This window comes from Egretta garzetta, unplaced genomic scaffold, assembly GCF_000687185.1.
Source record: "Egretta garzetta isolate BGI_Z169 unplaced genomic scaffold, ASM68718v1 scaffold111, whole genome shotgun sequence".
Taxonomy (NCBI): Eukaryota; Metazoa; Chordata; class Aves; order Pelecaniformes; family Ardeidae; genus Egretta; species Egretta garzetta.
Window position 1 is genome coordinate 34099 of NW_009258672.1, and position 16158 is coordinate 50256.

At 41.6% G+C, this 16158-nt stretch overlaps 1 protein-coding gene across 4 annotated transcripts in view; it reads right to left on the reverse strand.

Annotated features, from left to right (window-relative positions):
• SMS (spermine synthase) overlaps window positions 1–16158 on the reverse strand; it is a 45750-nt gene that overhangs the window by 20271 nt on the left and 9321 nt on the right. The window contains exons 1-4 of one of the 4 annotated variants that reach the window (XM_009648792.2): window positions 14973–15524; window positions 14255–14375; window positions 3372–3465; window positions 2528–2592 (exon numbers count right to left, since the gene is read on the reverse strand). In XM_009648792.2, the coding sequence (XP_009647087.2) occupies window positions 2528–2592; window positions 3372–3465; window positions 14255–14375; window positions 14973–15165 (473 nt within the window). In that variant the 5' untranslated portion in view covers window positions 15166–15524. Of the gene's footprint in view, window positions 1–415; window positions 593–2527; window positions 2596–3371; window positions 3466–12579; window positions 12777–14254; window positions 14376–14972; window positions 15525–16158 lie in introns of those variants that run through there. The other 3 variants (XM_035888559.1, XM_035888560.1, XM_035888561.1) reach the window with 3 other exon arrangements.

Below are 16158 nucleotides of genomic sequence, written 5' to 3' on the forward strand. Positions count from 1 at the left end.
AAAATCCCTCTAAACATCCTGTGGATTCACCATAATAAGTAAATAATATTTACAAGAGGGATCTAATAAAACCTGCAAGATTTAACACTCAGTGGATACAAGAAAGCTATCGGCTATATGTTAAATATACATGGTTCTTCTTTATGTACAACTTCTGCAACATGCACGTGAATCTCCTTCTACCTTAAGAGAGGGGATTTACATAACATACAAGCCTCTGCAGAAGAATCAGCTCATGAATAGAAATGGATACAATACAAAAGCAAAATGGAGACAAAAAAAGACGACAAAACTTCTTCCCATCTTCAGCTCAGCTAAGAATGCCTTTTCCTTGAGATTAGTGGATCTCACCCTTCTGAAGTTGTACTGAGAGACATTTTAAATACACACGCAAACACAAAAAGTGAACTATTACAGAGTTTCAAACTGAGCCAGGTCACCCAGCAGTGTATAAGCACAACCCTTGATACCAGTTGACTTGTTAAGTGTTTCAAGCATCTGCATAGATCATTTTGTTTTTGTTTGGTTGTGGTTTGTGTTTTTTTTTTTTTAATTCCATATAGAAGTATCCTGGTTCAAATCAGCATTTTACCTGTAAAAACAAACTATATTTGAAACGGCAGTGAATGATCACAATGATTGTATTCCATTTCAAGCAAAATGCACAGGCAGAGTTCATCAGATTTCCCACACACACTTCAGAGAGTTAAGTTTGTTGGGTTTTTTTCCAGGAGGGTGTAGCAGAAGACCAGACATAGACAATCTTCTTCTAAATGCACTACCGATTCTTAATAACACTTCAGAAATACTTTCTACCCTCAGTAAGCCGCAAGATGGCAGCGCACGGTGAGAGTAAGAGCATCTATTCACTACGGTCACGACAACAAAAAGGCACAATACAACTTTTCCAGCAGCATTATTTCTAGTGGAGCTGCATGTGTGAAGCTAACACCAGAAGGATGGAAAGGAAATTAAAAAAAAAGAAAAAAGTTGAGGTGTGTGTGACAAGATCCATGCCAGATTCACCGTTCTAGGAGGTTCATCTTCCTATACTAGGGCAACCAAATTAATCTAGAGTACTTCAGGCAGACTTTTTCCTGACCCGTTTAGCAAGTTCATATCACAGGGATTCCACAAACTCTCAGTAACATATTTCAGTATTAAAATATCCTCAAAGAAAGAGCTTCTTCCTCATATACACATACACAAGATTATCTACATTTGCACACTGTGAGCCAGGCGAGGCTTCACCAGGATGAAGTAAAGCAAGAAAACTACCTCTCTGTTTTACGTACAACTGTTAAACACAAAAAATAATATTCAAGGTATAACATCGTTTTTCAAATCACTACCACTTTACTTATGGTCCCATAGAGCCTTCAGATTACTTTCTGCTATAGTACTGCTTAGCTGTTTTCCCATTTTGTTGTTTGCTTCCTGACTTTACTGAATCTTGTTCATTTTACACTGCTTTTTACTTTTCCTAAACCATTTCCTCTTCTGACTATATTCTTTAAAGCACCCACTGCATCTTCCAGCAACTGTGTGCCTGCAGTAAGCGCTCCCTGGCTGCCAGGTGTCAGTCACTACCAGACAGCAGCCAGGAAGACACCAACATGAGCCGTGTCCTTCCAGACCCCTGGGGAACTCCAGTGTGCGTGCTGTTTCTGCAGCAGGCAATGAACCACCATTAGCATCCCTACAGTTGAATATATGACCTTGCATTTAAGTAAACCAAAATGACAGAAGGCTTGCAAAGCCTCCCTCCTTCAGTTATATTAAAAGGATTTGCCACAAAACAGTTCTGTCTTCCTGGCAGGGCCCTAAGCACACAAGTTCCCCAGGGTTTTTGCCACATGTGTCCGAGGCCAGCGCCAGGAGGCACAGCAGGGGCAGAGCTGTGAGAGAAAGAGTAGCAGGAAACCTTGTTGTGGCAGGAAACCTCCAAAGGCTTGAGCTTCATTTTAGCTCCAGCCCTCACCCTTGGTCCTGCCCAAGCTCCCACTGCAGCTCTGCCCACGCCTGCCCAAGTCACTCGGTGACCCTCAACACCCAGTGTGGCCCTCAGAGCTGCTTCAGTACTACAGCCCAGCATAGCAGTCACAGGGCTGGGGCTGACCCTGGCCACCACTGTCCACGAGCTGTGGGATGCAGCCTGGAGGGTATGGTTCACGCCCTGGCCTATCCCCCTTCCATCTGCAGATCCCCAGCCCTTCCAGAGCAGTCTGCTCTTGCTTCCTGGTTGCATTTTCTCCCACCATTTCATGCAACCACTGCAGCAAGTTAAAGAAATAATTCTTGCCCAAAGTAACAATACTGAAGATGAAGCTTAACAAAACTACAAACCTCACAGTGTCTTCAATACTGCAATAAACCAATTTTAAAATATTGGGGGAAAAACCACATGCATAAATTCATACTCCAGGCCATTCATCACAGTACAGCAAAGCATGATTTGCTTATTATGCTTATTATCTTTAACAACTATGCAGACAAGCCACATGCAAAAGTAGATGTATGAACTTACCGTTTCACCCTTTTTATATTACCATGAAACAATTCTTTCATTCGTTCTTCTACTTTGTTTAGAAGCTGCAGAAACAGCAAACAAGAGAGGTAGAATTTATAGGTAATCACTTAATGTAAAATATCTGTAAAATTAGGCTACTTGGAAGGCAATAAAAGGTAGCACCTGCACTGAAAGGCTTTGAAATGTAACATTAGAAGACTACAAATAAATAGCTGGTCACTTTAGCCTCGTTACTAGCAAGAATGTGCATATTGTAGCAGCTATCATCACTGTGTTTAGCTGTCCTCCAGGATAACATAGCCAGATCTTTCAGGCACAGCCAAAGAGGGGACATGAGAACACTGCAAAGTTTCATTCCTGCCAAAGCAGTGGCCTATTCCCCCGCAATATCCAATTTCTGAAGCCTTCATATTGGGAAAGATGAAATTATTTTTCTCCGTGAGGAAGAAGTTTGAGTATAAAGGCTCCCCATCTCTCAAATTAGAGAAGGAAAAAGTCTCATACACCAGGTTGCAGGTTGAGCATCACTTCTGCCTCCCTGCCCTGGGTGTCTGAAGGGACCTGAGCCCTAACCAAGGCTGCTCTATCTTTACAACATTTACAGCGAAGAACACGAGGCCCAGGACACGCAAAAGAGAAAGCGTGTGTGTGCATGAGCACTCAAATGTGTATGCAACTACAATAAGCGTTACTACTCCTCATCTGTAAGCATTCAGGTTTGAACTAACTCTGATATTTAAAAATCTTTTACCAAGATACACTTTGATAGACCTGAAGAAAAGAAGGGGCTCCCCCTCCCCAAGCAGTTTGATAAGCCTAGTAAGGTAAGTATCACTCATACCTGATCGACTTCCTCTCTTCCTTTCGTGTGATCATTGTAGCTCTGCAGATCCACCAACACTAATCCATGAGGGTGAATTCTCAAATTGGCAAAACTACAAATAGAGAGACAGACAGTGATGACCATTTTATTGTCAAAAATCAGAGTGAGCGAAGAAAAGAAATCTGAAGCAAGTTGTATTAAATTCAGAATGCACATTTATTTTTCCAGCCATCTCTAACTGTTAGCAGTGGTAGCTCCGGTCTTCCTCTGCAAGTCACCAAACAGCAAACAAAAAGTTACAAGAGCATGCCGGTCACTACATAACTAATAAAATCAGCAGGCAGCAAGGCAGTGAAACAGGGTGTTTAAACCACAACAGCTATGGTACGAGGGGAAAATATACTGCCTACTAGTCCCAGCTCTTTAAATAAGACCTGCTTGAACAGGTGTGTTGTGTTGGTTTTGGTTTTTTATAGAACTCAAGCCTCAAGAAAACAACTGGATGCTTTCCTTTACCTATACCTTCCTTCTCATTGTTTAGGATATTTTTTTTTAAACTTTATAGTGACTATTCACAGAAACAGTGTTCACATTCAAAGCTGAATAAAAATTTATACGTGAGAAACAGTAAGTGTCCTGGAGCAAACCATAACTGGCAACGAAATTACAGGAGCAAACTCTCATTGATCAATACAGATGCAAGATAGACAAAACTCTTACTGTATACTTTATTTATTACAGGAGCATTTAAAGAGCAAGGCTTCACCATGCTAGATGTTGGACAAATAGAGGACCTTCAAGAACTTGCAGCAACAAAACAAAAGACAAGGACTGTAAGGAAGGACACGAGAAAATAGAGAGATAATAGGAGAGGCAATATCCTTTCCATACTGGGGCAGGGAGAAGACAAAAAAAGAAGCAGAAAGGCTACAAGGGAGGGGAAGCATACACTGAAAGAAGGGGGGTGGTTGTTTTGTAACAGGAACAGCCAAGCAAAGAAAGAAGGGTATTCAGGGATGGAAGTTCATTAACACAATACAGAGAAACCCCAGGTAAAGGTGTGTACAGTTCTCTGAATGCCCCTTTCTTTGCTTGTCTGCTCTTATCACCCACCCACCCCCCACACACACACCCCACACACACCCCCGCTCAGCCTCAAAGGCAAAACACAAACCAACTCCTGTTGAGACAAAAAGGTTTAGGTGACCTCCCATCTCCTCACCACTCCCACCTTTTTTTGGTCCCCTCCATATTTCCTTTCCTAAACTGCCAGCCTCAATATGAACACCGCCTCTGCCGTGCTGCTGGGAACTTTGGCCAGCAAACCCCCTTAGCTGCAGTCAGAGAGAATCCTGAGTATTCTCTAAGTGTTATCTACAGATCATTATTTTTGGTAACTGTGAAATGATCAGATGAAACTGACTGAAGTGATTCAAGAATAAAACCAGTCTTGCTGGCTTTGGACAGCAGTGATCCGTAGCTGTGATGTGTTTATAGTTGACAGAGAAACCAGAGCGTCACCCACTTCTCAAAAAATGAGCCTGGGAAGTCTTGGGCTTCCCTGAAGACTTTACACGCAGGCCTTGCCTTCAGGAGGAAAAACCTTTCTATACAATACGCACAATATTCCCCCTCCCAAGTGCCTGCAGACTGTCACAGTCCTTCAGTGACCCTCCCCACATCTCAGTCACTGCCCACTACCCGTCCTCCTGACAAGCTTTTTATTAGGGACCAGAAAACGGCTGTGCTCCCAATGGCCATTGAGCAAAGCCACAGAATAGCCTAAAATATGCATTCCCCCTGCGCCAGGAAATTACTCCTGCCTAAAACTTACCCCGATGAAAGGATGAACAGAAAATAGTGAAGGAGTAAACAAAGATACTTTTTTCTTCTTTTTTTTTTAAAACTACTAGAGTGCTACCTACCAGTTAAGAGACCAGGTTTATGAGCTAATTAGAAGAATAAGAGTGTTTTCAGTATTCAAGAGATTTCTAAGGCAGCTTTTTGCTTCTCTCATACAAGCTATATAAGGAAGAGTTTAGTGGGAACCAGCAAACTCATTCTACTGTACTCCTGCCAAACCGAAAGCAGAGAAAGCTATTCTGAACTTCAGGTGGTAAACACTTTACCTAAGTGTTTTAGGATGCTCTCACCCCACTCGCTGGTGACTGACGCAGTTCAGTACTCTTGATACGTGGGCCACTTCATACTTTGCATAGCGACCACAACATCTTACAGCTTAAGTTGGTGTTCTCATCAGTACCACTAAGACACAAATAGGACCATTAAACAATTTTTTAAAAAAAGAGAGAGAGAGAGAGAGAGGTCAGGACACACAAGCTCACCCCTGCAAGTCTCTATGGGGCTTCAGAGTTTTTAAACACTTCTCTCTGTGTCCTTACAACCCCTTGAACCAAAAGGGACTCAAATTAGTTATGTGCTTCTCCTAGAGTCCCTTAGTACTCAGCATAGAGGGAACAGCTACTGCAAAGGACAGGTCTGGAGAAAACCCTACCAGGATTCTGTTTTTATGCTTTTCATGTCAGCAGAGGTTTATTTTATAATGTGCCTAACATGAGAGGAAAAAAGAGTCAGGCATAAGCGTAAGGACAAACAGCTTTATTGCAAGACTCCAGGAGATACCTTTTTTTATTTAAAAGGAGAGAAAGACAAAAGAGCAGAGGCTCGATAGATGGAAGCACTGGTCACTCCAGCAGGTTTTGGAGACAACCTTTCACAGTGAAAAGGGACATTTCTGGTGAATTCCACAGACCTGCTGCAGGCCCTCAGAGCTGTGGCACTACGGATGGAAATAAGTATATTTGCAGCTCATGAGACAGCATTATTACTAGGTTCTCTGAAGTCTGGCACAGTGCCAGAAACATTTGCGCTGTTAGAAAAACTTTTTATCAGTTTATTCACATATTCCAAGGGTTGCTGTTGACATAACTAAGCAACAGATTGATTGTGCCATGACTTCTTTTAAATTCCTTTCCTACGAGAATCACATAGCTGTCACAAGATTTGACAGCTGACATTGCCTTCACTTCCCCTGTGACTGCATGAAATACTTCCTCAGTAGGGGACATTACTGTGGTTGCTTTGGGGTCTTTTTTTGGGTGGGAGGCAAGGAGAGGCAGAGAGGAGGGTTGCTCTGAAAAGCACAACCACACAACTTCAGACTTATTGTGACATGATAGCATTGGAATACAGAGACAGTAATGCTGCAGAACCATACTTTTCCAACCTAAACGATTCTATGAGTCTATGATTCTAATCATAGAATTCATTTTGTCAAATTGTTACCTCTACTGGAATAGCAGGGCCCTGACACCTGGGGCAAAGGGGAGAGAGATGAAAGGCAGGCACCAGGCTGGAACAGTGTAGTGGGACAAAATTCAAGTTCTGAGTGCCTGGCTGATAATCTCAGACAACTTATGGTAAAACAACCTTGAATGACATTCACATTCTTGAAGAAGCCAATACAGATCCAGGTTACCTATAACCTTGGTTAAAAGTCACCTGGTTGGAAATGAACACCTAAGCTAAAATGCCCATAAAGATTTAAACGCACAGCAAACAGTACAAGTGTACATTCAGAGAAGCAACCAGCCTGGTAGCATTAGGCAATAGCTGCAGGCCAAGGCTGAATGCATAAAAGACTTACTAGCTTCAGTCAGCAGAGAGCAAAGGCTGTGCTGGCCTTTGTTACTCTACACTTGTCTGCTTGGCAGAACTCATATAAATGCAGGTTTGCAGCAGCAGCAGCAGCTCTTTTAGGATTTGGAGGAGGGTTTTTAAGAACCATGATAATACAGTTTCCATTTTCTACCCATGAAATTATAGCAAAGATTACATTACAATCCACGTCAGGGGGGAAAAAACTGAAATACAAAGTTTCTTCAAAAGTCTCCCCTTCTGCATCCTATCTTATTGAAAAAATTCCTGTTTTCAAAACTAAACACCTGCCACACCTTTGGTGTGTGCTTGCATGCACTTTCATAAAAGCAGTGAGAAAAATGCTCAGTGAAGAGGGATCCTCTCCTTTCCATTAGGCAACAAAATCTACATGTGAAAAGCAGCTGTAACAAGGGCCCACTTGTTGCTGCACCAGCATACCTGCCACCTCTTCTAGCTCAATACTTAAGCTTTTTGTGCTTGCATGCAAACCAGCCTCAACTACAGAAACAATTCTATTGAGTGCAGCATTTTGTCTTGAGCGCTGCATCTTGCCAGCTGAAGAATGGGGAACATCAGATGCCAAGACATAAATCCCAACTGCACAAATCACAAAGCAACTGTTTGAAACCAAGAATGGTTTTCAGTGAGGATCCTCATTATTTAAAAAGAGTTAGAAGCAGGAAGATCAATACATTCTAAGCCAAAATGCATATCCTACCTTAGTTACTTGTACTGGGTAGTAAGAAGCATTGCAGTCCCACAGATTTGAGAAAGGATTTCCCCCTATCACCATGCCCAGAGAATAAAACTGGATAGACAGGTAACTACAAACCCCTCTTCACCCATCAAAGCTTTTATCTGCTGACAGACTAACTCTTGAGTCACTACGGAATAGACAGAATAGTTCAAGTATTTGAAAAACAGCTTGCCAATAAAAGCATCACCTGTCAATTTACTCATGAGGAAATGAAAACTTGCTTACACTAGGAAATCCCCTCCCCCCCAAAAAATAGTCAGGACATTGTTTCAATAAAGCAGACTCTTTTTTTTAAATGCTCTTCATCTTAATTACAGAGTGCTTAAGGGACCCGAAGGAAGTAAGCAACCACACTATTTCACTATACTGTTATTCCTGTTACCTTTTACAAAGTAAGAAAATTAAACCAATGAAAGTTACCACAGTTCTAAACTATTGCTGATTCCTAGCAACTGCTTCCAATTCTTCAGCCCATTTTTGCACTCCAGGTAACTCCATGAATAAATGAAACAAAGAACTGAGGAATATTCATCCTGCACCTTTAAAATACGCTAACTAGCATATAGAGTGGTTAGCAAAAGACTAACACAGAAAAAAATAAAATACACTCAACCCTCCCTTCATAGTGTTAACATATTCAACATCATCTCAGTGACATACCGACCAACTTCAGCTGAGTAAATCTTGTTTTGTGAAAAAAAAAAAAAAACAAACAAACCAAAAAAACCAAAAAACAACCGGTGAAGTCAAATGCCAGTAGGATTACACTTCTCTAAACAAGAATTCAGAGAACAGAAACCAAAAATGGATGTGTGCGTAGGGAAGGTCAAAGCTTTTAAAAGACATTCTTCTACTGTGACTCAGTTTCAGGTTTTGTGGGTTTTTAAAAGAACTTTCAGGTGGAACGTGACAAAAGAGGGAGCATAGATGCATGAAGGACAAGAAAAAACCCTGGTAGCTGTACACAGTATGCAACAGAAGAGTACTTGCTCACAAGGAGCAATGCTATTGCGGTATAGTATTAGTTGAGAAGATACTCAACAATTTCCAAAGATCAGCTTTAATGATTTTCTCCTTACTTTATAGTTTTAATAACTTTTTTTTTGATCTGCTAGGATATACTGGGCCCTATGATTCCGTACAAAGTACCATATATGTTAAATGAGGATAAAAGACTTCACATTCCTCTTTTTTTTTTTTAACTGTCCAGTCTAAACTAAAGTGACACTTCAGCAAAAGCATGCTGCTTAAGGTGACCCTGAAAACATTCTAGAAATGATCTGAAAACACACAGCTCAGGAAAACAAGACTGCTGGGGCCCCAAACCTCAGAGACAGAGCTCCTCTCCTGCCTGTGCTGCTGTTCCCCAACCAGCGTTTGGGCAGGGGGCTGGCAAAGCCAAGAGAAGTGTATCCATCCCCACCACTACAGAGAAGGACTTGAGTGGCTCAAGTGAGCCATTTCCTGCCCGGTTCCAGAGCCTTGTGTTGACAACGCCTTTGGTAAGTGTTTTCAGCTGAACTTCCCTCAATTAGGTCCTTTGTCAGAGTAAATCACACAGTAAATGGAGCAGGTAGAGTTGCCACATCTGACTTTGGCTTGCTTAGCTTCAGACAAAGGAGAACAGGGATCTGTTGCTTTGGTAATGACAACAGGAAAGCATGGCTTAATCCCTAAATCAGCTCCAATTCGTTTCACAGCCGCAGCCCTCCACAGGGCTGTTCACACAGTACCTTTGTCAGGGACAAAAGTTTTGTCAACAGCAGTGCCCCCAGTCCAACAATCCATAAGATGGGGCACCCTGCAGGCTGGGGGGAGGGGGAGTGTGACTTTGGAGTGTAGACACTGTTTAGCAACGTATTACTATCTCATATCAAACTTTTTTCCCCTCCTGGAATTAGTACCTAGGTTGTTACATCAGCTGCACAGCTTTGTCTTGCAATGGCTCAACCACCTTTGGCTGGTTAAAAACGTGTTTGCATGTGCATACTCACAAAACCCCTACTCACATAGAGCACCAATGCGTGCATCTTTTGTCCTGGGGAAATTTTGTGCCCAGTAACAGCCAGCCATCCTTGGAGGGAACTGCTCATGACATACCTAGCCCTCCATCACAATTTTTCTGCTTCTTACTACAAGCTACTTCATTTACAGAAGTACACTGGTTCTACAGGGAAGGAAGAGTCTGCATGCCTTAACTAGGAAGAAATTAGCTATGTCAGGTTTTTTAATTAACAAAAAAAATAATCGTGTATTTTAGGCCTCAAATAAAACAGACATAAAATTGCTGGTATTAAAAGAAAGCCTATTTAGTTAATGTTAAATCCTTTGTGTGTTCACCAACTCATTCTTACCACTCATTAAATGTTTGTTTCTGTGCAGGTTGTTTGTGGGTTTTTTTTTTTTTAAACTGCCCAGTCTATTGTTTAAGTGTTCAGACCCTTATTTGTTTCAGTTAACTGAAACTACATCAAGTGACATTAACAGAAATATGTCATTTAAGGTGCATTAAAAAAAGTATATGAAGTTTCTTCAAGTGATGCAAGAAACCAAAACTGCTGAGGCTTCAAAACTCACAGAAAGTTCTCCTCCACATGCTACTGTTCCCCAATTCAGTGTTTAATGGGGCTGGCAAAGCACAGAGAAGTACTTCAACCAACACTGCTACAGTCAGTAAGTTGCCTAGCTAAGGTGAATAATTTCCAGGGAAGACAAACCCAGCATGCACTGCAATTCAGATGGCGATGAATATACCGAGAGCAATAACCACTTTATTAATTTACATTTAACACTTCACCAGAAAAAAAATAGCCAAAGTGAACAATCTCCTCAATATTCAGCTCTTCTATGCACTCTTGTTCTTCATTCTTCAGTTTTGAGGCTGCATCACAAACTGCAACTCCTTATTAGGTTTAAGCTGCTCTTCTGGATAGCTTCTCTTAGAAGCTCAACTATTCCCAGGCCTGTATTGTATTAGAACTTTGAGAACTTATTTCATAAGGATTAAGAGTCTTTATTAGCAAATGTGATTTTGAACTCAGAGCACTTGTACACAACTTAATATTAAGCTGACAGTCATTCAATATTAAAACCAAGCTCAACTAAAACTTTTTGACAGTTAAGCACATTTCCCTTGGGGAGCCCATTCACAGTTGGATTAGCAAGCCAGACAGTGAAGCACAGTACACATGGGGGAACAAAGAAAGCAAGGTTGCAGCACCTGCGTGTTTCAGGGAGAAGGGGAGACTTCTACACCTGACTGCTAAAAACCATGTCAAATGGAGAGTGACAGAGCAAGTCTATCAGCCTATGCAAATCAGGATGGGAAAAAATGGTGCTGCAATAGTAAAAAGCCCATTTGTCTTACTTGGATGCCTCAGCATTCAGAGCATCTTTTAAGTTCACACTTTTTCCTTAAAACCTGAGTATTCTATCATATTTCTCACTGTGAATTGAAAAGATGAACAGCACTTGTCTCAGATGTCTAGCATATGATGCTATTAAACAGATGTGAAGCAAGACATTGATCCAATGCAACTCGCTGCATTCAGCTTGGAGGGCTCAAGGAGCTGAACATCCCCTGAGAACCAGCAGGCCACATCAATGCTTACACTACTCAGCCCCAGCTCTCCCTGTGGCCCCAAGGCAGCAAGGTTTCTCTCTCAACCCACCAATTGCCAGATCAAACCATCTTAAGTGACACAAGGGCTCTGCCACAGTCACCAGGGAAGTATTTTACATCAAGCTGACAAGCACTGCATGCACTGGAGCATGGCGTGAGGGTAATGTGAGAAAACTAAGGCTACTTGATTACTTGATACAACTGTGTGAGAGCAGAAGCAGCCTAAACTGCGCAGCCTCACCAACACTGCCTTTTGGGAGAAGACTTTGGAACAAACCAACCCAAGACCCTGTCACCTAACAAACTGTTGGTGTAGCCCTAGAGAAGAAATCCAGGAACCAAGCTGGCAGTCCGCAGCAGTACAGATGTCAGAGCAATTGCCCTTGCTCCCCAGCTCTTTTACTTGGAGCACTGCACAGTGGCAAGAGGTATCTAGAACTGAGAGCCAATATAACAGACCCTCCCTCCTTTCCCTGCAGGAAGGCCACTAGGCCCACCTCCCCATCTTCGTCTTCTCACAGCTCTAGGAATACTGTGAACCATCCTCTGGTGCAAAGTTCAGCTTGTATTTAGCAGCATAGTGAAAAGCTGGATGATTTAGCGTCATGCTGGTGGAAAGCACAAGATCAACAACAGTATAAACACACAGGAAAGAACCCATTTAGAAGTCAGTATGAATGCTCATGTTCTACACACTGGCTTTCAGGGAACAGTCCTGTTCTCCCTACTTCCTCCTCCCTTCCTCCACTACCTACTTGAGGACAGTTCTGAAAAGCACCAAAAAACCTCACTAGAGGTAGAGTTTGTTTATTTATAGTTCTCCAATGCATTGAATTCCAAAGCCTATACACTGAGCAACAAGGATATCCCTACAGGGGCTCTGCTTTACCATGAAAGCTGGCAGCTTGACCAACTTTTTTCTGATACCGCAAGCACACTGTACACCAGTGCACAGGTTTGTCTTTCCCAGAAATTCTTCCCCACCTCTCCTACACAAAGATGTCAACATTTACATCCTCTTTTCCCCCATCAAACATTCATTAGTGTTATACTCTAGCACTTGAGGAAGACAGTGGAATTTGCAGCAACAAGTATTTTCAGTTGACAGTGTAGTAAGAGAAATCAGGTTAGATACCTTAAATTTTAAAGTTTTATGAGGACCTTACTCAGAGATGCTTCTGGACACCAGTTCAGTCATCTCCTGGAGAAGTTATGCAACACAAGGCTGTTTTCTAGAAAGTTCCTGGAACATGTCAAAAGGCAGGTAACTTAAGAAACTGCTCCTTTAGAAGAGGCTGTCTTCTCAAGGGGAATGATCAGATGAGATTGCAGAGGGGAAAGCCAGTTCAAGAATTAACATCTCGTGTCACCTTCAAACTCAAGGAAACACAGGAAAGCAAGATGAGGCCATGTAAAAGAATTGAAGGTTGACTTTCTTTGATTAAGTCCTTTTTACTTTTAGATATTTTACCTTTTAATTGTTCAGAGTTTAGGTATCCTTGATGTTACCTTTTTAGGAGAACTAAATAAAAACTTAACCCAATACAGAAGAAGGAAAGCACCAGGGTAGTATGTTACCAACGTGGCTATCTTTTCACTGGCCTCAGAAACAAAAGGTTATTCAGAACTGGAATCTTGATCAAGTTATTCAGGAAGAATATAAAAGCACATGTAACTAAAGACAGAACAAAAAAGACTGTACAAAACCAAAGAGACAAGTAACCAGTTTTTCTAGGCACATCAAGTATAAAACCAAGTAAATTTTATCAGAAAAAGACACTGTCACATTTGAAAAGCTACCTGAAATATACCAAGAACTTCATGGAGCATGATTGGGAAAGATATAAGATGCCAGCTTACTTGTTATCTTAAATCAGGCCCCAATACATACAAATATATTCACACACAGTAAACATATGAAGACAAATTTCAGCAAGCAACACACTTACCTACAATCTGATTTTTGTTCTACAGGTATCTGTTCTCTCTCATTACAGAGAGAACTTAAAAATCCTTAGGCAATTCTCATATGTTAGGAGTGTGGCCAAATGAGCTACTTAACAGGACATCCAGGAAGAGAAGACAGACAACATATTCAAGTGTATTTAGCTTAACTCCAACCCTGAAGAACACCAAAGTAGGCAGACATTTCAAAAAGAAAAAAAAGCAGTAACTGCCACAATGGATGTCAAGAACAGATAATTGTATAACTGGAAACAAATGAAGTGCAATAAAATGATGGTAGTTACTAATAAATAGGCCAGATAAATGTATACTGTAATTAGCTAACTGACACTGTAAAGCACCTTCAGAAGATAAAGTGAATGTGGTTTTGCTTACCAGTTTATCCTTATGTCAGTGTCACCAATGACACCAAGCACCTTTGTCATGCTGTTAGTTACTTCAGTAGCTGCTTGAGAATTTGAAGCGTATTAAGTGTTTAAAAGCACATACAACAAGACAAGGACAGAAAGTTGTCAATATTCACATGCTAAGGTAAGACTTGAACATATTTAGACATATCCAATTGCCAGAAGAATTACAAATACATTTAACTGCATCTGGAAGGACTGGCCCCAAGATCAAGATACCATACAGTGTTACTCATCAATACAGCCCAAACTGACTGATTCAACTGTTCCAATAGCCAAACTGCAAGATGACATAGACAAGATTATCAACAGTATTCTGCTTTATTTTAGTCCCTTCATACACAAGTCTGGTAAAAGAAGACGTTGCCCTGCTGGCACACCAGGAGATCCAATGCAGGGAGAAATAAATATCTGTAAGGGAGGTCAGAGGGGACATCATCTATAGGTAGAAAAACCAAAATCCACTCACCTGCCATTTTTTTTTATATAGGTTGCTAAATAACCGTGGTCTTCCCAGTTATGAACTGTTTCTGTCATTCCCTGCTCCTGAAAAATGGGCTGTAGAGCTTTAAGAACAGCATTGCAATCAGCTAGAAGATTAAGAGAAAAAAAAATAATCAGTAAGGATTTTCCACTCAATTCAGTTTTGCTTTTTTTTTTTAAAGGCTAAACAGTTTTTGCTGGCATCCTGGAGTACTTTTTCTTTGAGTTCCATCTGAATGACAGCTGTGATGTACCTTCTCCTCTCCCCCCTCCACCCCCAGAGATATTCCTCAGTGCACAGGTATCCAAACAATTTTCTTTTAAATCCGTTTTTACTCCAAGCAAAAGTGTTTATCTACAATGGGTGTAATAAAAGTACTTTTATTATGGCTACTATTGGCCATCTACTGTATCACAATCCAGGCAAGTCCTTACTCATGTAACTACTTTTTAAATCACTTAAACACGCAGACAACAATCCCAGAAAAAAGCCACAGCACCAAGTAGAAATTTAGAGGTTTCCCTGTCCTACAGCTCAGTATTTTTTCAAAGGCATTGAAAACTAGACAGGGCAAACTATCCTACCCACTCTGCCCTAAAGAAACATCCTTTTATAACATCCAGAGCAGAGCAGGCCCACAGCTGAAACCTTCATGATGCTATAGAAAAAGACCTCTCACCCAGGAGCACACACAAAAACTCACTTGGAAATAAAGTTACTCTGGTAATTATCTTCAAAAGCAAGCTGATGATGTGTCCATAGAAGTATTTCTTCAAGCAGAGCGTGCTGATTTCAGAACCTTCAGGTTTGCTGTACACTTCTAGTTTTGTGGGTTTTTTAGTCTTCATTACAGTGGTTTTTTTAGTCTTCATTACAGCTATTTTTAGACGCTCCATTTAAACAAGCGTCTCAAAAACAACTTGCAGGTTTTGTCAGTTGATTTTGGAATTCACGAGGCAAGTTAGTGCATGATGCTGCTAAAGCTGCACTTATCAGAATAGTAACAAAACTGGAAAGACTATCATACCAGTAAGTGTCAGTGAGGAGACCTGACAAAATATTAATCTACAGGCTGTCCCAGTGAGGCAGATATTGTCATTTTTGCTTCACAAACACATAACTAAGCCACTACAGCCATGCAATAGGCCAATAATGTAACCAGAGTTTAGAGTTGCTCCAGAGAAATCACCTGGCATTGACACATTCATAGAATCATTTGGTTGAAAAAGACCCTTAAGATCATCACATTCAACTATACCTGTCCACTACTACACCATGTCCCTAAGCACCTCATCTACCTGTCTTTTAAATACCTCCAGGGATGGGGACTCAACCACTTCCCTGGGCAGCCTGTTCCAGTGTCTGATAACCCTTTCAGTAAAGAAAGTTTTCCTAATATCCAACCTAAACCTCCCCTGGTGCAACTTGAGGCCATTTCCCCTCATCCTATCGCATGTTACTTGGGAAAAGAGATAAAACACCCACCTCTCTACAGCCTCCTTTCAGGCAGTTGTAGTGGGCGATCAGGTCTCCCCTCAGCCTCCTCTTCTGCAGACTAAACAACCCCAGTTCCCTCAGCTGCTCCTCATCAGACTTGTGCTCCAGACCCTCACCAGCTTCATTGCTCTTCTCTGGACATGCTCCAGCACCTCAATGTCCTTCTTGGAATGAGGGGCCCAAAACTGAACACAGTATTCAAGGTGCAACCTCACCAGTGATGAGTACAGGGGGATGATTACTTCCCTACTCCTGCTGGCCACACTATTCCTGATACAAGCCAGGATTGCTGTTGGCCTTCTTGGCCATCTGGGCACGCTGCTGGCTCATTTTCAGCCAGCTGTCAACCAACCACCCCCAGAGGTCCTTTTCTGCCGGGCAGCTTTCCAGCC